Source organism: Diplotaxodon limnothrissa, linkage group LG8 (genome assembly GCF_057381915.1).
Source record: "Diplotaxodon limnothrissa isolate DT_005_m linkage group LG8, D_limnothrissa_male_GT1.1, whole genome shotgun sequence".
NCBI lineage: Eukaryota > Metazoa > Chordata > Actinopteri > Cichliformes > Cichlidae > Diplotaxodon > Diplotaxodon limnothrissa.
The window spans coordinates 604,418-631,163 of NC_140603.1; the positions used below are offsets into that span (position 1 = coordinate 604,418).

Below are 26,746 nucleotides of genomic sequence, written 5' to 3' on the forward strand. Positions count from 1 at the left end.
GGGAGTGAGCTGTTCACTTGCACTATAGCACACAAAACGCTGCGCTGAGCACTGAGTGTTGCATCCGTGTACACACTGCATTGCTTCATATTTCACTCGTAAAGTAGGAAATGGGTGGAGCAGTTTATTAAAAGGGTAAACGTACATGGGTTTGATTGTAAGGCCCAAACAGAGCTGGCACAGGTCTAACAAGCATGAAGGGACAAACTGAGTGTGACATAAGGAAATGCTTACATCTGTAATTATCTTGATTACTGGTGAAGGACTACGTCACATGTAATCAAACATGACTCATTACTTATAAAAACCCTTTAACTAAAAGTGTATCAGAAACTCTCCTCTACTGTTTACTCTGTTTATCACCCAACAGTGACCTCGACCCTCTTCAAGCTCCTCACTGGTCAGTTCGAGTCAGGACGGCTGAAAATCCTCAGTGTTTACTGGGTAAGTTAAACTGATCAGTGGGACACTCAGGGGCAGAGACCATGATGCTTTGGGGCAGACCACAGAGGTTTTACTAGTCAGTACAGATTTCAAACACACCGCTACATACTACATTAAGGTCAGTGCATTAAGTGCACTGACCTTAATGTTGTATTTTTCTGGTTGCTAATACACTTGGATCCATTACAAACATACACATTGTTGTGTGATGTGTGAAGACTTTTTATGGCTTTGTTTTTTGTCCAAACAGCACAGAGGAAACTATTTCTAAGCTAAAATTCATGCATCAAATGATACGCAGCAGATAAGACGGATGTAATCAAGCTACCGATAGAAAGAACATAGTGAAGGACAAATAAAGTGTCTTTTTTTCCTCATTGTTCTATGTGTGGGCCTCCTACTTCCTCCCACAGTCCAAAGACATGCAGTTAGTGGGGACAGGTTCATTGGGGCTCTAAATTTCCCACGGTGTGAATGTCTGTCTCTGTGTTTGCCCTGCGACAGACTGGCGACCTGTCCAGGGTGTGCCCCGCCTCTCATGACAGCCCCAAGCACTTTACATGTGATGTAAAGTGGACTTTTCTTTTGTTGCCACGTCCATGATTTAGAAAATGTTACACAGATGTTGTCCTGCTTCGCTGTGCTGAAGCGTGTGCTTCATGAAAAGTTTGAATAAGAAAATATCAGGTCAGTAACTGTTTGTGTTCCCTGTAGGTGAGGCTGTGACAGAGCTCTTTAAACTCTGCTGTAGGACTGAGTGTACAGAGGAGATTCCTGGAAGAGGATACGCTGAAGATGAGGGCAAAGGTCAGGTTCCTGGCTTTACTTGTTGAGTGACCATATTGCATTCTGGAAACGTGCGTAGCTTACTGGGAGATCTGGGCATCTGTGCTGACCCAGGCCTCAGCAATTGAACAGAAACTCTTGGATGTGTTTGTCGTCTGTAGAAAACAGTGATATCAGCTCTGCTTTGTCCAAGCTGACCGAGCCAGCAGCAACTGTGCCCATTTCCAAACTGTCTGTCTCCAACATGGTGCACAGTGCCCGGAAGCACATTCGCCGCCATCGACGCATCGATGAGTCGCCCCTTAACACCGAGATACTCAATTCTGTCCTTCTGGTAAGAGTTAATCATGTAACCTGTTTAAAAGGCATTAACTAGTCGGAGTTGACTAATACTTGACTGAGTTTTAATGGTTTCAGCTCATTTTATGAGGAAACTGATTCTGACAGAAGAGGTGTGGATCCCGTGTTAGGAGACGGTGAGCGTGATATTCAGAGCAGCAGAGACCTCGGAGCGTGTGGTAGTTTGACTCGTACTGATGTGGCTCCTCTGCTTCTTTTCACAAACAGTTTTTCCTTCCTGGTTACTGTTGAGCCCGTCACACTCAGCAGCTCGAGCTCGAGCTAAGACAGCCTTGAATCTTCAAACTACAGCCGTAATTGCATTTATGTCTTAGAGTGCTGGCCACAGATATTGATCCCATCTGACAGCAGCTCAGTAAAGCACAAGAGCGTCATCTTAAACAGGATATCAGGCAGCGTTCTTATTTTTATTGTCTACTTCTGGTCACATCCTGCTTTTGCCACTGAGCGATCAGCATCCTGTGTTTTATCATGAAGTGATGACTACGTGAGCTCCACTTGTTTAATTCTTCTAACATCTATAAAACAACAGAGTTTCTAAATGACAGACTTATTTATTTGTGTTTGTGTCTCAGTATCTGTTTCCAGATGCTGCTGTGGAGAAGTCTGACTTTAAGAATAACACTCAGCTGTCCAACTCCAGTGGGACATCGGAGCAAGAGAAAACCTCTGATTATGTATGTTTGCCTCTTCACCACTCGCACACTCAAGGTTACACTCAGGTCAGGTCCAATATAAGTTTCAGAGTGAAGACAGGCTCAGTGCTGTCAGTACTTTGTCAGGATTTTTATTAGAATGTATTAAATTTGGTGTCCTGCTGTTTGATTTCATGCTGGTCTTTTCCCTCGTTGTAGAAGCTTTTCCACCAGCTGAAGTCAGCCCCCAGTGACAGTCTGACCTACCGTCTGGCTCTGTGTGTGTGTCTGGTCAACTATTACTACGGTGGGCTGCGGGCTGTTGGACACCTCTGGCAGGAGTTTGTCCTTGAGTTGCGTTACCGGTGGGAAAATAACCATCTTATTTGTGGGTGGGTACCTCACAGGCTCGTGCTGCTTTGATTTTAAAGATGTCACACATATTAACATTTTCATTTTATAGCAGGTAAAATAAGTAGGGATGGGTATCGAAAACCGGTTCTTGTTGAGAACCGGTTCCCACTGTTTCAATTCCTTGGAAGTGTTTGCCATTTTTGCAAACGATTCCCTTATCGATTCCAGTCGCCCCGAATGACGTCACCACGTTGCGGAGCGTCATTTACCTGGCAGGAAACACGGCGCCTAAACGGCTCAAACGCTCAAAAGTTTGGTTAGACTTTACGAGAACGGATGACAACAGGGCAACTTGCAATACTTGCAAAGTGGATGTTTCATTTAAGGGAGGAAACACTACGAATATGCAAAAGCGTTTGCTCACAAAACACGCGATGACCTTAAATGAATGTCATGTTTTTAATTCCGCTCCGGACTCGTGAATCTCAACCCAGCAGCAGCGGTAACGTTTGCACGTCCTCTCCCGTTAATGCGGCAGGTAAATAATCAGCTAACAGTGCATATTATGTTAGCGCGATCTGCCTTATTACAAAACCATTACTGTGCATTTAGTGACCATGATGAGACAGACAGAGTCTGGCTCAGATGCTGGCAGCTCTCGCTGCAGTCTACCGGTAAAATCTCCTTTCAGGCCAGGATAGACGAATGTCACCGAGCAGTGACTCAGTTTGTGGTCAAAGGCTTGCACCCATTTGCCACAGCAGATGCCCCCGATTTTCGGTAAGTGAATGTGTTTAATTGTAGGCAGGGACATTTCTGGATATTCTTGTGTAATTGCTACAGAATAATTTATGTTATACTTTGTTATTGCTACAGAAGAACATTTACAATTTTTTTTCCTGGGGACCCTGGGACACCCCATTGAAGAGCCGTAGGCTGTGGATCTCTTAAGATCTCACTGTTGGGTTTGTAAGGCCATGTTACTCCTAAATTTCTATCTTGTTCAAAGAGAAGATATAAAACAAAGTTCTAAGCTAATCGACCTTAGTGTTCTCCTTTTTTAAAAAGAATCGATAAAGAATCGAATCGTTAAACAGAATCGAAAATGGAATCGGAATCGTGAAAATCTTATCAATACCCATCCTTAAAATATGTATTGAACACGTCAGCAGTTCTCTAAGCAAATATATTTCTAAAGGTGCTTTGATGTGAAATTATCACCAGATGTCGGTAACACAGGGACATTAAACACACAGACATTTATTTATTACTTTATACAAATGTTGGTGATGACAGTTCATGGCAGCTTCTGTATGGAGAAACCAGTCCCATCATTGCTCATGACTTTGACCCACTCACCACACAAACGGTCTCTAAATCCCGAATGCTCCGTGGATCCTTCCCACAGATTCGGCTCAGGTGATTGGCTGGGCCGTTCCAGCAGCTTTACTTGATTTCTCTGAAACCAACGGTTTCCATTGGCTGTGTTTGAGATCATGGTCTTGCTGAAACATCCATCCTTGTTTCATCTTCATCATCCTGGTAGATGGCAGCAGATTTTAATCAACAATGTCTCCATTCATCCTTCCTGGAGTTATGTTTAATGGCTCAGTCCCTTTTGCAGCTTGTTATAAAGTTTTTATGCATAACTTTTCTAAGCAATCACACATTTTTTTGGGAACATCAAAATCATAATGCTCCCACCTCCAGACTTCAGTGTTGCTGTGGTGTTTTTGGGATGAAGCCACCCAAACACGGTGTGTTTACAGCATTCAAAGAGTTTTGCTCTTAACAAAGGTGGTCGCACTTTTCTCCTCTCCTCCTCTCCCTTATCTTCCCTGCTTAGCCTCTTATGTCCTTGTCTTGTCTCGTGTTTTTTGTATTACTTTTCCCTGGAACACTCTCTCACAGTCTGTTCTCTAAAACCTAAAAGAGGAATTATGGATTTGATCAACTGGTCCCTGAATGCAATTGACACCCCTTTCTCAACGAGAAGTCTGGGCTCGGGTGAGCCTGAGTGCTGAAGATATCTACCTATTCGGAACCATGGTAACAGGGTTCTGGCTGATCGGAGCTGGCTTGGCCCTGACTTATCGAAGAATTAAGAAAGCGGAACCGGCTGTTCAAACCCCCACAAGGCTGCCCGCTGGGATTCAAACGATGGGAAGAGGCGTGAGTTTCTCAAAATGAGCTCATTGAGTGCAGCATGGATAAGATCTCGGAGAAGCTTACGGCTGCTGTGAATACTCAGAATAAGACTTCTGAGTGCAAATTGGATCACATCTTGGAGAAGCTCACTGCGGTCGTTGTTAACTTGTTATTTTCTGTTATATTGCGAGAGTACTGTTGCCTGCGAAGGGTTGTTGTTGGTGTGGAGAAAAATGGCGTAACAAATAAAGCGCTTGGAGTGAGACTACGACGTCGTGTCTTTTGAGTTAACAGTCGTGAGTTCTCAGAATCGGCTCTCTGAGCACAAGAATGACAACATCACGGAGCGCAAGTTTGATAACATCATGGAGAAGCTCACGGCTCTCCAATGGGAGATTGAGAGACCAGTGTCGGAGTGTTAGAACAGCTTTGAAATTCATATGAGCTGTTCGCACTAAAGTAAAAACTTCCATCACTTATGCGGATACCCCTTCGGCCCCAGCCGTGGGCTCAAGGCTGGGGCCGAACAACAACTCCCTGATAACGACTGTGTTTAGACTGTTCTTCCCACTCCATGCAAGGCCACCTGGGTTGGCTGGAAGACTGTTTACTTAGCCTGGCAGGGAGGAGGACACTGTCTCAGCTGAACTCTGGACACGCACACGCTTACACAGACATATATATACACATGCAGATGTACACTCCTCCCCCCTCCAAACGCCTTCGACGCTTATTCCCCTCCGATGCTGACGGTGGATCAAGGAGACCAGCGCACGCAGGCCCGGATGTACTGTCTACACTGGCTGTCTCTCACCCTTTACCCATCCCTGTTGCTTGTCATGTGTTTCTTTCGTGTATTAAGAGTTTTTTCATGTGCAGAGGTGTTTTTTTTCTGTTCTCAAACTGATCTCCCTGTTGGAGCTCAGTCTGGGGGGAGTTATTTTTTTCTCCTTATCTTTCCTCATGTGGTGCATTTTCCATTGTTACACCTCTCTGACCTGTCTTCCCCATGTGATGTTTGTGTCATGTATGTATGGTCAGAAGGGTAAGATGGCACTGGCAAAGGTCGGCAGCCTTAACCCAATTTCCATCGGGGTCAGCCTTCAGGATCAATAAAGTTTTATTGAATTGAATTGAATTATGTGACCAAACTATGTTAAAGTTAAAGCGTATTGTTGTACCTATGCATTACACTGGAGCAGAGCTTACATACATTCTTACCTGCTTACACTCATCATTCATTCGTCAAACTGAATAAAATGGCAATAAAATAGGGTGGCTGCAGCTCAGGCGGTAGAGCGGGTCGTCTACTGATCGGAAGGTTGGTGGTTCAATTCCTGGCTTCCCCCAGTCTGCATGCCAAATATCCTTGGGCAAGATACTAACCCCAAATTGCTCGCCGATGCGTTCATTGGAGTGTGTGTGTGTGAGAGAGAATGTTACTTAGAAAGCACCTAGAAAAATGTGCTTGTGTGAATGGGTGAATGCACAAGTTGTGTAAAGCGCTTTGAGTGCTCAGAAGAGTAGAAAAGCGCTATATAAGAACCAGTCCATTTACCATTTAACCAGGGGAGTATTGCACTGGTTGGATGGCAGCAGCCATGGAGGGAGGGTGTAATTGTCCCGTGTTATGCTGGTGTTTTGTATTAGATGTAAGCTTACATTTGGCAGCATTAGTGAACATTATACTGAATGTTACACAGGACTGTCTCAGGTAGGAGGGAGGCTCACTCGGTCCGTTCACTGAGCTTAGTGTTCAGTGATCGATGGTCCAGGGGAAAAGCTGTTTTCTTAGCCTGGCTGTCCTGTTTCTTGAACAGGTGCTGTCCAGGATGAGATGAGATTTGATTGGCTCTCCTGAGACAGCGAGTGCTGACCATGTCCTCCAGGGAAGGAAAGGGACAGGCACTATTCTTCTGTGCTGTCTTAATGACCCACCGAGCAGTTAGCATACCAAGCTGTTAGCAGTAGGTGGGGACACACTATGGTGCTGTGGTAAAAAAGCCACCAAGACTTTCTTCTCCAGATGGTGGTTCCTCCTCCTCAGCATCCTGAGGTGGAGTCTTTGACTTTGGACCATGAGAGGTCCTCAGCTACGTGAGTCCCCAGGAACGAGGACACTCGCTGAACACAGTCTGCTTGATGTGGAGAGGAACGTGTTTCCCTCTGCTGAGGTCACATCTCCTTAGTTTTGATGGCGCTGAGCAGACGCTTGTGTTCATTGCAGCAGCCTGTCAGGTTTTTAACCTCCTGCCTGTTCGCCGTCTTCTCCACTGATGATTGTCGCATCATCAGCAAATGTAACGATGGTGTTAGAGGGGCAGGTAGGTGTGAACTCATGAGTGTACAGGAGAGCAGGCAAAGACGCCTGTGGATACTTTATGAATGCAGATGATAATATTCTGCCAGCGTTTCACAGACTTGTTCAGCAAACTTTAAACACACTTCACGCTTCTCTTTTTTTCTGTGGCTCTTGCACACATATTGTTTTCTTTGAAACAGTCGTACCTGCTGATTCCAGGCCTTTCTGTGGCTCTTCATAACTGGGCCTTGACTCTTCTGATAATTCTTTTCACTGGTCTGTGTGAAATCTCGTGGCCCATTTATGGTGAAATAATATTCTTTCCACTTTACCAAAAGTGCGCTGGAACCTTCAGTAGTTCTACTGTGACCACTGCCACCAGCATGTTTTGCAAAAGTCTTGAGAGAGCTCGTTGTTTTTACCCATCATGAGACGTTTGTTGTGTGAAACCTGAATAATGAGACCATCAGTTGGGACTGAACCAGCTGATATTTGATTTGATATTAATTGGCGAGGTCTGTGACGAGTTACATGACTCTTTGGTGGCAGGACTCCTGGGCTGGAGGTGCGAGTCCCACTTAGTCTGTGGATGTTGTTGGACTGTCCTGGTTTCCCACCTCGGGATAAGCAGACTACAGTAGCGGTTTCCCTTTCTAAGAAGTGGGACTAGGGGCTGTGCTTGAACTTGGGAATGATACTCCAAAGCCTCCCTGGAAGTCTGTGACTGGGTCAGTTCGTTAGTTGAACCTGAGGTTGAGGATATATTTTCAGCCCTGCAGCTCCTCTGCCTGCTGTCAGATGGTGACGGCATACAAAGTATCTGGTACCACTGTCCTCTGTGTGCTGCTGTTGGTCCATCAGCTGTGGAGAGAGTGAAGAATAAGTGATAATGAAAAGTTGTTGTTCTCGTTGAACTCTGTTATTGCTGCTTTATTCGTGGCCAACACTCAGCAGATATTGGCATCAGCCGATTTCAGTCGGGATCTCAATGGAGTTCATGGAAGAGCAGAACCTATTTGCAAACATTTGTGGAAACACATTTTGAGACCAGAGGAGATGGATTTGTCAGAGCGGGGGCCCCCAGGCTGTGGAGTGCTTTGCCTCCATCATTATGTTGCCTTGATTGCATTTACAGTGGGGCAAAAAAGTATTTAGTCAGCCACCGATTGTGCAAGTTCCCCCACTTAAGATGAAGACAGAGGTCAGTAATTTGCACCAGAGGTACACTTCAACTGTGAGAGACAGAATGTGAAAAAAAAATCCATGAATCCACATGGTAGGATTTGTAAAGAATTTATTCGTAAATCAGGGTGGAAAATAAGTATTTGGTCACCTCAAACAAGGAAAATCCCTGGCTCTCACAGACCTGTAACGTCTTCTGTAAGAAGCTTTTCTGTCCCCCACTCGTTACCTGTATGAATGGCACCTGTTTGAACCCATCATCTGTATAAAAGACACCTGTCCACAGCCTCAAACAGTCAGACTCCAAACTCCGCCATGGCCAAGACCAAAGAGCTTTCGAAGGACACCAGGAAAAGTATTGTAGACCTGCACCAGACTGGGAAGAGTGAATCTACAATAGGCAAGCAGCTTGGTGTGAAAAAATCAACTGTGGGAGCAATCATCAGAAAATGGAAAACATACAAGACCACTGATAATCTCCCACGATCTGGGACTCCACGCAAGATCTCATCCCGTGGGGTCAAAATGATCATGAGAACGGTGAGCAAAGATCCCAGAACCACACGGGGGGACCTGGTGAATGACCTGCAGAGAGCTGGGACCAAAGTAACAAAGGTCACCATCAGTAACACACTACAACGGCAGGGAATCAAATCCCGCAGTGCCAGACGTGTTCCGCTGCTGAAGCCAGTGCATGTCCAGGCCCGTCTGAAGTTTGCCAGAGAGCACATGGATGATACAGCAGAGGATTGGGAGAATGTCATGTGGTCAGATGAAACCAAAGTAGAACTTTTTGGTATAAACTCAACTCGTCGTGTTTGGAGGAAGAAGAATACTGAGTTGCATCCCAAGAACACCATACCTACTGTGAAGCATGGGGGTGGAAACATCATGCTATGGGGCTGTTTTTCTGCCAAGGGGACAGGACGACTGATCCGTGTTAAGGACAGAATGAATGGGGCCATGTATCGTGAGATTTTGAGCCAAAACCTCCTTCCATCAGTGAGAACTTTGAAGATGAAACGAGGCTGGGTCTTCCAACATGACAATGATCCAAAACACACCGCCCGGGCAACAAAGGAGTGGCTCCGTAAGAAGCATTTGAAAGTCCTGGAGTGGCCTAGCCAGTCTCCAGACCTCAACCCCATAGAAAATCTGTGGCGGGAGTTGAAAGTCCGTGTTGCTCGGCGACAGCCCCAAAACATCACTGCTCTCGAGAAGATCTGCATGGAGGAATGGGCCAGAATACCAGCTACTGTGTGTGCAAACCTGGTAAAGACCTATAGTAAACGTTTGACCTCTGTTATTGCCAACAAAGGTTATGTTACAAAGTATTGAGTTGTATTTTTGTTATTGACCAAATACTTATTTTCCACCCTGATTTACCAATAAATTCTTTACAAATCCTACCATGTGGATTCATGGATTTTTTTTTCACATTCTGTCTCTCACAGTTGAAGTGTACCTCTGGTGCAAATTACTGACCTCTGTCATCATTTTAGGTGGGGGAACTTGCACAATCGGTGGCTGACTAAACACTTCTTTGCCCCACTGTATTTTTATAAACAGCAGCTTGAGACTCATTTATTTAGCCTGGCTTTGAACTAGATTTGTGCTGTTTCATATTATTGTGAAGCACTCTGTGGTTCTTATCCTGTGCCATATAAATAAAGTCAAATGCTGGATGTCTGTACTTTGTCCAGCTTCAGCTGACCAGCTGAGCCGACACTTTAGAATCGGGCTTTGGTGTTGTTGTCAGTCATGTTGGATCTCCGTCCGTCTCTAATAACAGACAAATGACCAAAATGTAAAAATCCAACTCCAAGTACATAATACCAGGTACAAAAGCCCCTGCAGTGTTTGTGCCGTGCTCTAACTAAAACTTTGCTTGAAATTGTTTAAGCAGTATTTGTTTCTCTGTTAACACACTGGTGTTCACTCATATCCATCTCTGTGCTTCCTAATCTGCAGGCTGGCAGGTGGAGCTCCTGATCTTCGCTGTTGTCTTTTGCATCAGAAGTTCCAGGTAGCCACACAGTGCAAGGACTAATTGAACGATTTAAAAGACAAAAAACAACATCATGCACATTTGTAGACTTGCAACTTTAATTCCAGTGGTTTATCAAAAGTGTTGTGTTAACTTTGATAATTGGAACGATGTTTAGGTGATAAAGAGAAAAATGAATTCTGAGAGCTGATGCTCAGTGTGATACAGCATCTTCAAACTCCCAAACACCTGTTTATGTCGTGTTGTCTGTTGAACACAAGTAGCAGTGTTATGTTTCCATGTGTGAAAAGAGTTTTTGTTCCTGGACAGATGCTGAATTGTTGTATCGAAAGGAAGAAGGCCAGAGATGAATCTCACAAGGTACCCGAGGGGAAAGAAAAGGAACACAGGGTCTCAGGTGCCTGCCAGAAGAGCCGCCAAGGACCAGAGTGTGCAACCAGTGCTTCCAGTTCAACAAGAGAGATGTCTCAAGGAAAATCCTGGGACTCGTGGAGTGACAGCGAGGAGGAATTCTTCGAGTGCCTGAGTGACCAGGGCGAGACTGAGGCGACACAAGCTGAGGGCAGAGCTGAGGGCAGGCTGCACCCCCACAACAACATGACTCTGCTCAACTCTGCAGAGCCTCTCTATGTTCCCGTCACACAGGTCAGAGTCACTGCCTCACTGTGCAAACACATCATATGCTGTTATTTATTCCAAATACAGCATGTTGAAAATAATAGTCGGGTCACATGGGGTGGAGCCTATCCCATACCATAGGGCGAGAGGCGGGGTTCACCCTGGACAGGTCGCCAGTCGCAGGGCGAACACAGAGAGACAGACAAACATTTAACCCAGAGGTGTCCAACTCCAGGCCTCGAGGGCCGGCGTCCTGCAGATCTCACCCTGTGTCAACACACCTGAATTAGATGATTAGTTCAGCCTCTGGAGAACTTCCACGATAAGGATAAGCTTTATTTGTTGGTTGCCTGCAACTGAGATGACCTAATCGACCATAGATACAATGTACAAACTTAACATTGGGGATACAGGTCAGGCTAACTAGCAACAAAGGATAGCCCTAACCCAAGACACGTTGAGGAGGTCATTTAGCCATTGAAATCAGCTGTGTTGGATCAAGGACACATCTAAAACCTGCAGGACACCGGCCCTCGAGGCCTGGAGTTGGACACCTCTGATTTATGCTCTCATTCACACCTGTGGGCAGTTTAGAGTCAGAGTTAACCCAACCCCACTCGCTCCATGTTCAAAGACGTGCAGCTAATAATTAGAACTAAAAGAAAGCGGTTGTAACAGTACAGAGGCGACCTTTGTGTGACAAAACCATGAAAGCAGATCTCATATAAGTAGTTCACAGAAATGTCATTAAGCTCAGCTGAAGCTGACTGAGTCTGATATCTGTGCATCATGTTTCATTTTCAGGAACCTGCTCCAATGACAGAGGACCTGTTAGCAGAGCAGTCAGAGGTACTGACCAAACTGGGCACATCAGCTGAAGGTACCCACCTGCGTGCTCGGATGCAGAGTGCCTGTCTGCTATCTGACATGGAGTCCTTCAAAGTGAGTCGGACACACTCTGGGTCAGCTGTCTCCTAAGTTTCTTAGTGCTTCCTGTCTAACATCCACACTTAGACGGACACATCAGAGAGCAGCTTGGGGTTAGTATCTTGGCTAAGGATACTTGGCCTGCAGACTGGAGGAACCAGGGATTGAACCACGACCTTCTGATCAGTAGATGACCTGCTAATGAGCTACAGCCACCCGTTAGCCTTCAGCATTAGCCACATGTTGTGGAAGTTTTCCATTAAATAAAGCCTGCAGACGAGCGGTAGCTAACATTCTTTAATCAAAACAAAGAACAGAAAACCAAGCTTGGTGGAGAGCATGCATGACCGCGGGGCAGACGGTCAGCAGAGTCTCCCTGAGCCTAGCGTGGCTCTCAGTTAAAAAACCTTCTTCAGGAACAAAAGGCAGTGCACCGCTGTTTCACACCTTAAGGTTCACACTCCCTTGCTACCTCCCAGAGTCCTCGAAGAGACAAAAGATTCTTCCTGTGGAGTTCTGCTTCCCCCCAACTTCCTTACCAGACTCCCACCATCTGTGTAACTGCATGAGTGTGAGACATGCTAAAATCCAGTGGCACCAAGGCATCATACAATAACATAATATGAATAATACATAAATATAAGAAATTCTTATACACACATTAGCGTCAGTGTGCCCTCGAGTTGCTACATGTCTGCTAGTTTTACTGTTCAGGATGTTTTGTGTGTGTGTGTGAACTGCCTGCAGTGAACATAACTGTGCAGTCACACACACACACAGTAGTCACAGAGAGTACCGCTGTGGTAGGGTGACCATAAAGAGGACACTGGGCCCAGTCATGAAGAACTTTAATAATACTGTTAGCTTAAAGAAAACGACGTCTTCTCTGTGCAGTTAATGAATGGGATATTAATAAAAAATGTCATGTAGGCTTTTACAAGTAAACTAGTGTGAAATAAGAGGACTGTTGATCAGCCTACGCTGTGGAAAGCTGTGACTCTGTCACTGACACGTGTGGCATGATGGATGCAGTCATGCTGGGAGAAGCTACGTGAGTGCAGAAACCTCTGATCACCAGACGATCACGTGGTCGTCAGTTTTCAAACAGCTCATTGCAGTTTTATAAATCATCTTCAGAGGTTATTTGAACCTTGTCTTTGCAGAGACCTGCAGACCTGAGGCAGTAATGCAGTGATAATGACCAGCACGCAGTGTAAGTCATGCTGCAGCTGCCCTGAATCTACAGTGTTGGTTATTCCCACCATGTCTCTATGTTTCTGATCCAGTGTGGACGAGCTCTTTATTCAGTCTGAACTGGTTTTAATACTAAAATACAATTGATTTGTTATTCATAGATTTTCAGATTTACTCTTACACAAAAAAGTAAAACATTTTTGTTGCCAGATCACACGTATTTACTTCCAGTCCTGAACAGAAGGAAATCGTTTTGATGCCTAAATGACATTTTATGTTCAGTGACAGCCTGGTGTGCTTGGGTCCATGAATGCAGTGGTGTTGTGAGTGGGCCCTGCTCGAGTCGTCAGTGCCAGTATGAGGTGTCAGTGAATATATTTACACATTACTTCATTTAAAGTACGAGTTTGTGTCTCTGTCCACAGGCAGCCAACCCCGGCTGTGTCCTGGAGGATTTTGTGCGCTGGTATTCACCTCGGGATTATGTAGAAGAGGAAGTGGTTGATGAGAAGGGCAACACGATGGTGACCGGGACACTCAGTCCCAGGATGAAGATCCCAGGCAACATGTGGGTGGAGGCTTGGGAGACTGCCAGGGTCACACCTGCACGACGCCAAAAAAGACTTTTTGATGACACCAAGGAGGCCGAGAAGGTCTGAAGCAGGTCGTTCGTTTTGCCGCATGCGTGTTTTTAAGCCAAACGTGTTTACTAAGTGGATCACAAAGTGTTTTCATGAATGTTTCTGCTGATTTTCAGGATCCGCTTGTGCCATGGGACCGTTTTGGCTCATGTATGTTGGAGAAGTCAGTTTAACACAGATCTGTGCTCACAGACATGTTGAAGCATTTTCACATGTTGATGAAAAAGGATCTGATGCTGTCACACACGATGTTTAACTGACACACAGCAGCTCTCTGTGGTGTGATGGTGTTAAATGAAGAACAACTTTAAACCAGCTTCTATTAATGATCCGGTCGGCTTTATGGGAAAGGGACAAACAGTAACTGGGGTTAGTTGTTTCCTCACCCAAAGAGGGTCCTGGATTTGGACCCGGGCAGGTCCCTGCCAAGCGTTTGCATGTTCTTCCTGCACATATGAAAGCAGAGCTCGGAGCTCCAGTTTGCACCATCACTGAAAATGTTGCCTGTCTTTTAAAGACATTGTTTATCCAAAAAGAGAAAGTTAAAAATAATGCTCACTGATAGTCTTATGACAGATTTAAAGATCTGGGTATGACTGGTCCCTCTGTAAATAACCATCATAGAGAAAGGTCACCGTTTATCTGGAGTCTTCTTCAGAGGCAGCCTGTTGGCTGTGCAAAAATATTCTGTTGATCTGAAAGAGCAAAAGGAAAACAGAAGCCAGGCAAACTAAACTTTTTGGGGGTTTGTCTTTAGGTTCTGCACTACATGGCGATGCAGAAACCTGCAGACCTGGCCCGTCACCTCCTGCCCTGTATACTTCATGCAACTATTCAGAAGTTGAAGGAAGAAGGTAAGTCCTCACCGTTTGGTTGAAAAACACGTTTATATGAAATAAAATCAGGGAAAATAACTCTGAGCCCACAGCAGGTAAATTACAGTAAGACCGAAATACAAAAAACTAAAGATATTAAAATAAGTACTAAAAAAATGAAATGCAACCCGAGATGTTAATGGAGAAAAAAAACCAGAAGCTGCATGAATAAAAAAGTAGAAATCTTGGACGCTGCCAGCATAATGCACAGGCTTTTGACGGGGCTCGCACACAAACACAAAGCAGAGGATGAAGCATCACCAAATATGTTTCCAAACCAAAGAAGATAAGATGAAGCATACCTGCGCAGCGGTGGGTGATGAGGAGAGGCCGCAGCGTGTCTGTCTTAAAGTGCAAGTTTGTGACAGTTTAAAGCTTAACAAGCTAAGACGCCAAACATCCAGAGCACAAAGACAAGTCAGAGGGCTTTTTCAGACACACACTTCTAAACTGTCGTGCTCAACAGTGTCTCTGCTAAAACTGCGTCTGTGCTCTGCCCCTGTAAAGTTGCCTATCGAGTGCTTAATGATAAGGTGCATGCTAGCTGCTTTCCTCTGCAGGTGGATAAAGCCACTGATAGTGACAAAGGAATGACTTCTGCAGACAGGCTCCTGGCAGAGCCACTGCAGAGGAACTCTTTACAATCACTGACTGTGAAACGTGAGGACTGTGTGGGGATGTGCAGACGGGGGCGGGACGACTGGGAAACGAGGAGGGCTGCAAGTGGACGCACTGTATGATACACGCTGGCGTCTACACAGCTCAGTCCTGAGCTGAGTGATGTAATGACTGATTGCATCGACACAGTCATTACATCAAAATACAACCCCTTTTTTCCGGCACTGAAGCGAAACAGGCTCCGCCCACACAGCCGTTCTGTATCACAGCTGTGATGCAAAAAGATTTGGGCACCACTGGTATAGAGTGACTGGAACCCAGAACCTGGAAGTGTCCAGTGATGTGAGGGTAAAGGACGTCTCACTGTGTACTTTGGTGCACAGATGAGTTTGTGGTCGGTTCAGTGAATGCAGCCCATGAGCTGCAGAAAAAGCCCAAATCCTGAGCCTCCCAAGATTTACTGCACATGTTTCTTTTTCTTTCTTTTTCAGCTATTTATTTATGAGTGACTTATGTATGTATGTATGTATATATATGTATATATTGTACTATTCTTAGTTAGTGTATTGTCTGTCTTGTCTTAATGTTGGTTTATAATGGAGCACTGTAACAAAAAATAATTTCCCCCGGGGATCAATAAAGTATTCTGATTCTGATTCTGATTGATTTGGGCTCAAGATGTGTTCTGCACTGCAGGCCCTTGGACTCCATCAGGGTTTGGGCCAGTTTTGAGCTCTTATAAGTATCAGAGATGGACACGTGATATTTTCAGGGCTGCGTAGGCATGATGGGTAGAACATGACCCTGGTGTTAAAATGCAGGTAAATGTGATTTAGTTTGTTTACTCTAACTAGCTACCCAACCCTCACTGTGAAAGGAGCCTGGAAAGTTTCCCCAGCATGAATTTCTTTCAGTCAAGTTTTCTCCAGTAATGATCAGAAATCAGATAAAACCCACTCTTTATTTTATTCTACACACAATAAATTGATAATTATTCCAGGATACAGAAAAGTCTAGATTTCGTCTTCAGACTGTCACATCTGGAGCAGGGCATAATTTGAATTGGTTTTTAGAAGAAGCTAAAGATCTTTCAGTCGTGTTGCTGTTGTTCCCTGACACCTGCAGTGCAACCATTAATTTAGCTAATGAGAGTTCACGTATAATTATAACAGGTCTTAGTTTCTGGATCGTCTCTAAGTTGACGGTATACTGCTAAGACCAGTTCTGAGTCTAGAGACAGCCAATGAGAGACACTAGTAAGGACATCACTGAGGAGAGTTTTCTAGTACTTTGGAGAAACCTCAATCAGCTAACGTCCTGCTGTGATACTCAGACCTTTTCTCTAATTAAACCAGAAAGCTAGTTTTCATTTATTCTATAATATCCCAGAATGTTTCAGCAGGTCAGAAATGCTTTGGTGCATATCCAGGTTGTATGCAAATTAATTCTGATTAAGTCTGGACTACAAAATACAAAACATAGCTTGGACACAACAATAATGTCCTCGTTTCACTTCTTTAAAAAATGTATTTTGATCTTATGACACTTACTAAAAGCTTTACTTCCAGAGGTTGACAGAGACGCTCCGTGCTGATAACACGTGAATGTGTGAAGGTTTGTATCATATCTATCTAACAGACTCCAGTTTGTGCATGTAAATGGAGAGTCCTCTTCACACACTGAGGTTAATTATGGAGTTCCACAGGGTTCAGTGCTAGGACCAATTCTGTTTACATTATACATGCTTCCCTTAGGCAGCATCATTAGAAGACATAGCATACATTTACACTGCTATGCAGATGACACCCAGCTCTATCTGTCCATGAAGCCAGATAACACACACCAATGGGTTAAACTGCAGGAATGTCTTAAAGACATAAAGACCTGGATGGCCGCTAACTTTCTGCTTCTTAATTCAGATCAAACTGAGGTTATTGTACTCGGTTATTGCAGATGGCCCCGCCCCTCCCTGAGCCTGGCTCTGCTGAAGGCTTCTTCCTGTTTAAAGGGAGTTTTTCCTTGTGCCAAAGCACATGTGGGTATATTCCTGGACAAAAGGCTTAGTTTCTATTTGCAGATGTGTTCTGTGATCCTCTGAAATAGCTGGATTAATTAACTCCAATAATAATCCATCAAGACTTTGTGGATATGTTTTAATCTCTGTAAAGATTATTATAAAATGTTGTGAAGGTTTTGTTTATTTCAAAAGGATCTGTATTAGTAAGATAATAGTTTGCAGGTTTACTCGATTTTAGGCTTTTTCTCATGTTAACAGTAATTGAGGTTACAAACGTGGCAGGTCTTTCTTTTAATCACAGCTTTCTGTCACTCTGGAAACACTGTCATTTCTTCTCTTTCAGAGTCTGCTGAAGATATTCCATCAGTGCAAAAAACCATTCAGGAAGCTACAGTTCAAGCGAGCAAGCTCCTGCAGTCCCCCAACCAGGACTACAAGAAGTTAGAGGTCAGTGAAAACTCGACCGGACTTTCCACAAATAATTCAGTTTAAAAGAAAGTATCATTAGATTCACCCAAAAAAGTTTTGTTTTTAATACATTATTGATTGATTGTTAACTGTGTTTTTGTTGTAGTTGAGTATGTGCTGTACATGAGGTGTACGTAGACTGGACAGTGTGCACCATGGCTGAGAACTTGGCTGATAATTATTATGACTGTTGATGGTTGAACCATGAAAACAGGGGTGTGGTGCAGTGGGATTGTAGTGGGAGCTGGAGTAATAAACTCCAGTGCTTCCTCAGTGATGGCTAACTTTTTTCTAAACCTAAGTAATTCCTTCGGCTGTTCCCACCTGGGCTCAAAGCTTTTATACTCTGCTGATATCGGATGTGTTTATCAGTGATCGAAAACAGAGACTGAGATTGTTATTATTGAGTTTGATCACACGTTAGGTGCATTAAACACCTGCTTTAATACTGTCCTAAAGTCTGAGAACAATCATCACTTCTTCACATATAAAAATGTTCTTCTCACTAGCACTCAGTATCCATACAGCCCCTTTTCTTTGAATAACACTGTACAGCTGCACAGCTAAACCCCACCATGTTATATTTGCTTGATTGGACAGTCTTGTTGTGTAAAAGTATTCTTGGCTTTCTCAAAGTACATTTAAGTATGCCATGTATCCACTGTGACTCCAAACACGCCTTTTACACCCTGAGACTCAGCCTATAACGTTCCACGTAGGAAAAACCATGTACAGTGGGGCAAAGAAGTATTTAGTCAGCCACCGATTGTGCAAGTTCCCCCACCTAAAATGATGACAGAGGTCAGTAATTTGCACCAGAGGTACACTTCAACTGTGAGAGACAGAATGTGAAAAAAAAATCCATGAATCCACATGGTAGGATTTGTAAAGAATTTATTGGTAAATCAGGGTGGAAAATAAGTATTTGGTCAATAACAAAAATACAACTCAATACTTTGTAACATAACCTTTGTTGGCAATAACAGAGGTCAAACGTTTACTATAGGTCTTTACCAGGTTTGCACACACAGTAGCTGGTATTTTGGCCCATTCCTCCATGCAGATCTTCTCGAGAGCAGTGATGTTTTGGGGCTGTCGCCGAGCAACACGGACTTTCAACTCCCGCCACAGATTTTCTATGGGGTTGAGGTCTGGAGACTGGCTAGGCCACTCCAGGACTTTCAAATGCTTCTTACGGAGCCACTCCTTTGTTGCCCGGGCGGTGTGTTTTGGATCATTGTCATGTTGGAAGACCCAGCCTCGTTTCATCTTCAAAGTTCTCACTGATGGAAGGAGGTTTTGGCTCAAAATCTCACGATACATGGCCCCATTCATTCTGTCCTTAACACGGATCAGTCATCCTGTCCCCTTGGCAGAAAAACAGCCCCATAGCATGATGTTTCCACCCCCATGCTTCACAGTAGGTATGGTGTTCTTGGGATGCAACTCAGTATTCTTCTTCCTCCAAACACGACGAGTTGAGTTTATACCAAAAAGTTCTACTTTGGTTTCATCTGACCACATGACATTCTCCCAATCCTCTGCTGTATCATCCATGTGCTCTCTGGCAAACTTCAGACGGGCCTGGACATGCACTGGCTTCAGCAGCGGAACACGTCTGGCACTGCGGGATTTGATTCCCTGCCGTTGTAGTGTGTTACTGATGGTGACCTTTGTTACTTTGGTCCCAGCTCTCTGCAGGTCATTCACCAGGTCCCCCCGTGTGGTTCTGGGATCTTTGCTCACCGTTCTCATGATCATTTTGACCCCACGGGATGAGATCTTGCGTGGAGCCCCAGATCGAGGGAGATTATCAGTGGTCTTGTATGTCTTCCATTTTCTGATGATTGCTCCCACAGTTGATTTTTTCACACCAAGCTGCTTGCCTATTGTAGATTCACTCTTCCCAGTCTGGTGCAGGTCTACAATACTTTTCCTGGTGTCCTTCGAAAGCTCTTTGGTCTTGGCCATGGCGGAGTTTGGAGTCTGACTGTTTGAGGCTGTGGACAGGTGTCTTTTATACAGATGATGAGTTCAAACAGGTGCCATTCATACAGGTAACGAGTGGGGGACAGAAAAGCTTACAGAAGACGTTACAGGTCTGTGAGAGCCAGAGATTTTCCTTGTTTGAGGTGACCAAATACTTATTTTCCACCCTGATTTACCAATAAATTCTTTACAAATCCTACCATGTGAATTCATGGATTTTTTTTTCACATTCTGTCTCTCACAGTTGAAGTGTACCTCTGGTGCAAATTACTGACCTCTGTCATCATTTTAAGTGGGGGAACTTGCACAATCGGTGGCTGACTAAATACTTTTTTGCCCCACTGTATGTGTATAAATGTGACAGTCTTGGGGTCTCATGCTGTCAGGATTGAGCAGACAGTTGTTCTTGTCCTGTGTGCAGGATTTCATTAACCAGCTGCTGAGCATGGAGACAGTCATCACTCAAGCTCGCTCGCTCAAGGCCAAGTTCTCCATTCCTGAGGACGACAGCGGAGAGGCTGCTGATGAACTGAAGAAGTGAGTCGCAGAGTTTGAGCTGCGCTCACTGACAGCTTTGTTTGTGCTGTTGGTGACATGTAACCGTCTTCACCGTCACTATAGATAGTTTGTCAGTAACAGGTTGTCACGATGAATCTGTTAACGTTTCACAAAGACGCCGTCTGAAGGATCACAGTCAGTTCACACGTTTCACCTTTCACCTTGTCACGCCTGCAGTTAGTGCAAAACGCGGCGGCGCGATTTTTAACCGGTAGTAGGAGATTCGATCACATCACTCCGGTTCTGGCTTCCTTGCATTGGCTTCCCATTGATTTTAGGGTTCGTTTTAAGGTCCTTTTATTGGTTTTTAAATCTTTAAATGGTCTGGCTCCTGTGTACTTATCTGACTTGCTGAAGCCACATGTTCCTCCTCGCTCGCTCCGTTCAGCTGAGCAGCTGCTGCTGTCGGTCCCTAAGTCGCGGCTGAAATGCAGAGGAGACCGTGCCTTTTCAATTGCGGCTCCGATGCTCTGGAATAACCTTCCCCTCCAAATTAGACAAGCGTCATCAGTGCAGGTCTTTCAGTCCAGATTGAAAACCTATTTTTATTCCCTGGCTTTTAACTGTAGGAAACTGACACCTTCTTATTTATTTTATTGTATGTAATGATTTTATGGTATTTTTAATTTGGTTGTTGTTTTGATCTGTGTTGTTCAGCACTTTGGTCTGCCTGGTGTGTTCTTAAAGTGCTATACAAATAAACGATGATGATGATGATGTTTCTTTCTCGCTCATGTTGGTGGTCTTATTTATAGTTTTGGTGTCTTCAGGTTTTACATGTTCTTATTTAAGTGTTTTGTTTTGTGGGAATATTGTAACATTTCCCACATTGTGTGTTGTCTCTAGGTTTGTGAGCTCCCTGCTGGAGGAACCAGAGGTGGTAGTGACAGGAGCAGGCCAGGGCCTGGCTGGCAGTATAATCCACAGACTCTTCATCAGTGCTCAGAGGGTAACTCTCACTCTGCCTCCGTGTCCTTCCCACGTCTTGCTGTCAGTTTCATGTATACAGTCATGTATTTGTCATCTATAGAGACATCTTTAGAGGTACACACACACACCAGTCAACCACTTATTCAATATCAGCATCAAGAATAGGTCGGTGTCCCGGTCCTAGAGCAAGACATGAAGTCAGCGCTGTTTTATTTATATATGCTTCATGTAGATGAAACTGGAAGGACGTGGTCAGCACTGATGTAAAGACGCAGTGTTGTCTGTCAGTGTCAGGAGAGTCTGCTCTATTGTAACGTTGTTTCTTCCTGAAACACACAATTGCTGCTGCTGTGCTGTGAAGCACGTTCAGAGCTATAAGAACCAGTCTGTTTAACTATCAATGAAAAATGAAGAATTATCAGTTTGACTGTGTGACAATTCTGCAGGAACAAAGTTGTGCAGCTCTCTCCACAGTGGAGCAGATCTCCTTCCTGTCTTTGACGCTTCTTTTTCTCTTTCTGCTGTAACAACTATTAATGTGCATTTGTATATGTTTACAGTGTTAGCAGAAACAAAGCTTTGGTGGCCGTGACTCCAGAGATGGAGCCGAGTATCTAATCGAATCATCGGTTTGTTCTTTAAGCCTTAAAAGTGTCCATGTGCGCCACACTGGATCCCAGATTGACTCTGATGCATCAACTGGAACATGAATCCAAAATCCTGCTCCTTCAAGGTCTTAAATAATCAGGCCCCATCTTATCTTAATGACCTTGTAGTACCATATCACCCTATTAGAGCACTTCGCTCTCGCTCTGCAGGCCTACTTGTTGTTCCTAGAGTATTTAAAAGTAGAATGGGAGGCAGAGCCTTCAGTTTTCAGGCCCCTCTTCTGTGGAACCAGCTTCCAGTTTGGATTCAGGAGACAGACAAAACTTTCCTCTTTGATAAAGTTGGATCAGGAACCTTAATTAGTCTGCAATAGACCCTGTGCACGAGAAAATGCTAACTTCCTGTTTTAAGATCGGATGCAGGGTTGTACATTTCCGGTAGCTTTACTTTGCGGTCAATTGCTGCTGCAAAGATGGACTCCAAAATCATGTCCAAAATATGAAAACAGAAAGATGGCGTTAAGTTACAAAGAGCAGAAGGTGGGAACACTCACCACTGCTGTGTCATAAAAAAATCAAATGATCAGTTTTGACGTTTGAAACGTGCAGATCGATTGGTGGTTTACATCACTCAACACAAGCAGAACTGCATTACAGAATCAGAAGCACATCTCTGTATAGTGACAGTTCTTATGATTTAAACAGCATTCAAACTACAGGTGAACAATAGTCAAAGGTTTCCCTGCTAGTCAAGTACACACCTACACAGCATGTCAACAAACCGTGGTAAGGGTCTCTATGCATGAGTATTTACGAAGGGTATGTTGTGACGTACCTTCAAAATTACCGCGGTCCCTCGCTATAACGCGGCCTCGCTGTTTCGCAGATTTTTTTTTTGTGCAAGTTTGCATGCTTTTTTTTTTTTTTTGCGCACAGCGCTTTGTGTTCTGCATCCTGATTGGCTGCAGACTATTGTTGATCTCCTCCGTGCCGTCTCTCCTGTACAGTACAGAATCGCTGATTCATTGATTCATTAATGATTCACTGATGTTGAATTATCTCTCAGCTGCTCTGTTCTCATGTGCTGGACCTGAAAACACGGTTTGATCTTTGGTTTCTGTAATACTGGACTTATTTGTCTACGAAGGTTTGAACTTTGAGAGCTTAAACAAGAGAGAAACGTGTGAAAATGTTCATGCCTGTCTGAGTGTATAAATCAAATCAAATCAAATCACTTTTATTGTCACATCACATGTGCAGGTACATTGGTACAGCACATGTGAGTGAAATTCTTGTGTGCGAGCCCCACAAGCAACAGAGTTGTGCAAAATACAAGAATGGCTACATCTGAAACTAATAAATATATGTAATATATAATAGTATATGCATTTCTGGATGTGTATACTAAATATTTTTCTACGTGTGTGTGTGTGTGTGTGTGTGTGTGTGTGTGTGTGTGTGTGTGTGTGTGTATACATATTTTACAAATTAAATCGAGTAAACAATAAATAAAATATATAAAATATACAGAGTTGAATATGTGCAAAACAGTGGCGTTACTGTACAGTATGGAGTGCATAATGTTGAAGTTCCAGTAGTGAAGCTGAGGTGTCTATGAAGTGTTCAGCAGTCTGATGGCCTGGTGGAAGAAGCTGTCTCTCAGTCTGCTGGTACGGGACCGGATGCTGCAGAACCTCCTTCCTGATGGAAGCAGTCTGAACAGTTTATGGCTGGGGTGACTGGAGTCCTTGATGATCCTCCCCGCTTTCCTCAGGCAGCGCTTCCTGTAGATGTCTTGGAGGGAGGGAAGCTCACCTCCAATTATCCGTTCAGAGCACCGCACTACTCGCTGGAGAGCTTTGCGGTTGTAGGCGGTGCTGTTGCCATACCAGGTGGTGATGCATCCAGTGAGGATGCTCTCAATGGCACAGTGATAGAAGGTCCTGAGGATGCGGGGGCTCATGCCGAATCTTTTCAGTCTCCTGAGAAAGAAGAGGCGCTGCTGCGCTATAAAGTGTGTAGTGACGGGTTTTACCTTAAAACATCTATAATAATTGTAAAAAATAAAGTTGGCTACTTCGCAGATTTCACCTATCGCAGGATATTTTTAGAACGTAACTCCTGCGATAAACGAGGGAGCGCTGTTTACAGATACTGAGAAGTATAAAATTTGAATCCTTTCTCTCGTTTGCTCTGAGGCGCGGGGGGAAAATATCGACAAGTCGATCAACATCATCTACAGATACATTCGACATCTCGAGAAATGTAAATCGCCACTTGATTCGTCCATTTGGTTGAAAAAACGACCGTGAACAAGGAGCGAATATCACACCGGAAACTAAGCGCTATACGCCGGAAGTAGCATATGCTAAGGCGCACAGGTCTAAGTTATAGGTCTAAGTTTCCCATGATGCACTGGGTGTTTCTTCTTCACTCAGCATGTGTTAGTACACCTCTCTGCATTCAGTCCGTCTGCCCCTCATCTATCGATGGATGTTAGAGGCTTTGGTTCCCACTGTCGCTCACAGACGGTCACCTAATGTTGCCTGTGTTACTGCAGGGTCTTTGCCTTATAACATAGAAGCAGCTTGAGGTAACTGTTGTTGTGATGCTGTGTGTGTGTGTAATAAAGCTCCCTTACTGACAGTGGGTCACCACAGCTTGTAGCTCCATGTATTTGATGTGGCACGTTTGCCCTCGCTGACACAACCCTAAAGAGATTTGTGTGTATGAATAAAGTTTATTGTTCATACAGTACCGTATGTCTGTGAAAGGGTGAATGAGGGTTGTAGCTCCCTCAGCAGCTGTGGAGCGATGGCTCGTGGTCACCTGATTCAGCCCTGGAGATGTGGTTGGTTAGACACGCTGCTTTAGTTGGACACTACAAACCACACTCACCTGTTTACACAAACACATACACACCTTTTGTGTTACAGCCACCTTGTTACACTCAAACACCAGATGATGCATCTGAGCCAACTAAGGATTCACTGAGACTGAAGAAGCTCGAGATCATAAGAATTTGAGGCTCAGCTGATACCATAGGAGAATCCAACCATTGTATGTCAAGAGACTATAGGCAGTGAAAGCTCCATCTGGAGGAGGAACGACGTGGTTCAGAGCGTTGCCTCCTGCAGCTGGTGACATGTTCAGATTTCAGCTCTGTCGGTTAGAAAGTCTGTTTTTGTTTTTCATCTGTGTGTTGCTCTTTCATCCTTTTGTTCTTCCTGTTTCTTGCATCAAGCTGGCTGACTTCACCACTGATGAGGTAACCATGCAGTAAGCCTCGTGTCGCTCACAGTTACATTTAACATGGTGCGATAAACACACTCAGTCACTGTAAGGTGCATCCTCTCTAAAGGTTCACATAACAGACAAACAGGATAATAAAAATAATCTGGTTCTCTGCAGCGTCCTCAGATGAACAACACACAACAATAATACACGTCTCAGTATTTGTTACACTGAACACAAATATAAACACAACACTTTTGTTTCCATGAGCTGAACCGGATCCTGACTGGTTTTGCGACATGTGTGTCATTGTGCTACACATGTACGGCATATTTCAGAGTGGCCTTTTATTGTGGGCAGTCTCAGACACACCTGTGCAATATTCATGCTGTCTAATCAGCACCTTGACATGCCACTCCAAAAAATAATTTCTGTCCACTATGAGATGAAGGAGAACAACAGCCTGATACCTGCAGGCCTGACAGCAGCAGATGAATCACTGCTGTAACACCTGTAACACTCAGCAGGCGCCTCATTGTTCTGACACACAACAACACTATTGACTACACTACACACTAACTACACACTAACTACACACTAACTACACACTAACTACACACTAACTACACACTAACTACACACTAACTACATAAGATTTGCGCTAAACGTCGCAAATCTCTCACATCTCTAAGCACCGCCGTCACTCCTAAAACTTCCTCCCGTTTCTAGCCCTTGCCATATCATTTTTGATTGGTCCACATGGTACATTTTTCCACCAATAGGAAAGGCTGGGGGGTGTTGTTTTTGCTCACAGGCTTTCAAGCGTTTTCCTTATAAAACGCCGTTTTTACCGTTTCTTCCTGCAGTAAATAAACAACGACAGTATTCAGGAAGAAAACCAAACATTGCAGATATTTTATCATAACTCTGGTTTTACGTGGCCGATCAACACAATTTAAAAACTGGTATAAAGTCCACACTTTGTCCGTCAGTTGTTCCGTCTGTCCTGCTCACATCTCCAGTGGTTGTACACGTTGTCATTAACGTGGCTTCACTCCACATCAGCCGCTTTGCTAAAACACCGGTGTCGGCACATAAGGACGCTGTCATAGCCTGACAACCACGTATGCGAATGTGAATCGGATCATTGGCTGGACTGTGGGATAAGGTGGCCTCGTTCTAATCCCATACAGGAGCAGCCAGTCACTGACTCACACTGCAAAACAGAATCGTTAAAGTTTTAATTTTAATTTCAATTCAGGTGATTTTTTAAAAAAAAAAAAATTTTTGTGTGCACAACGCAGATTTTCTGTGCGCAGAGACGTGCCAGCAGTGCGCAATTGTGCACGCGCGCAGCTTAGAGGGAACATTGCTTGCGAGTCTCGGGTCTTTTGTGTTTGTAGAAAATGTTTCATATCTTTGAGTTCAGCTCATGGAAAACAGGAGCAAAAACAAAAGTGTTGCGTTTATATTTTTGTTCAGTGTAAAACATCAGGTTTGACCCAGAATAGAGTTTGATCCACATGGTGGCGCTGTGAAAAGTGCGCGCTGTACTGGTGTCACCAGTGTTCCCAGCCCACAGACCAGTGCTGCCACTAATCGAGTTTCATTAGCAGCATCTAAATGCTGTTTAAAGGTGGACTTCATCTGTCACACAGGAGCAGTTTGGCTTCGCTTTGCTTAAATAATGACCTGGTGTATTTCTGTATACACACCTGCTGAGGATCAGGTCACTTTTATAATAAAAGGTTAATACGTAAAAACTTAAAGATAAAAAGGGCTGTTTTTAGCAGTATTTAGGCTGCAGTCTGTGTATTATGTCCATGATATTCTACATTACAGTAAAAACA

At 44.1% G+C, this 26,746-nt stretch overlaps 1 protein-coding gene across 2 annotated transcripts in view; it reads left to right on the forward strand.

The window, feature by feature from the left end:
• The window catches only part of rab3gap1 (RAB3 GTPase activating protein subunit 1), a 41,510-nt gene that overhangs the window by 12,693 nt on the left and 2,071 nt on the right, over nt 1-26,746 (forward strand). The window contains exons 11-24 of one of the 2 annotated variants that reach the window (XM_085361137.1): nt 371-444; nt 1,159-1,251; nt 1,392-1,564; nt 2,166-2,267; nt 2,445-2,617; nt 10,183-10,237; nt 10,529-10,864; nt 11,642-11,779; nt 13,384-13,611; nt 14,357-14,453; nt 17,453-17,556; nt 19,988-20,103; nt 20,971-21,073; nt 24,907-24,930. In XM_085361137.1, the coding sequence (XP_085217263.1) occupies nt 371-444; nt 1,159-1,251; nt 1,392-1,564; nt 2,166-2,267; nt 2,445-2,617; nt 10,183-10,237; nt 10,529-10,864; nt 11,642-11,779; nt 13,384-13,611; nt 14,357-14,453; nt 17,453-17,556; nt 19,988-20,103; nt 20,971-21,073; nt 24,907-24,930 (1,816 nt within the window). The remainder of the gene's footprint in view (nt 1-370; nt 445-1,158; nt 1,252-1,391; nt 1,565-2,165; nt 2,268-2,444; nt 2,618-10,182; nt 10,238-10,528; nt 10,865-11,641; nt 11,780-13,383; nt 13,612-14,356; nt 14,454-17,452; nt 17,557-19,987; nt 20,104-20,970; nt 21,074-24,906; nt 24,931-26,746) is intronic. The other variant, XM_085361138.1, reaches the window with a different exon arrangement.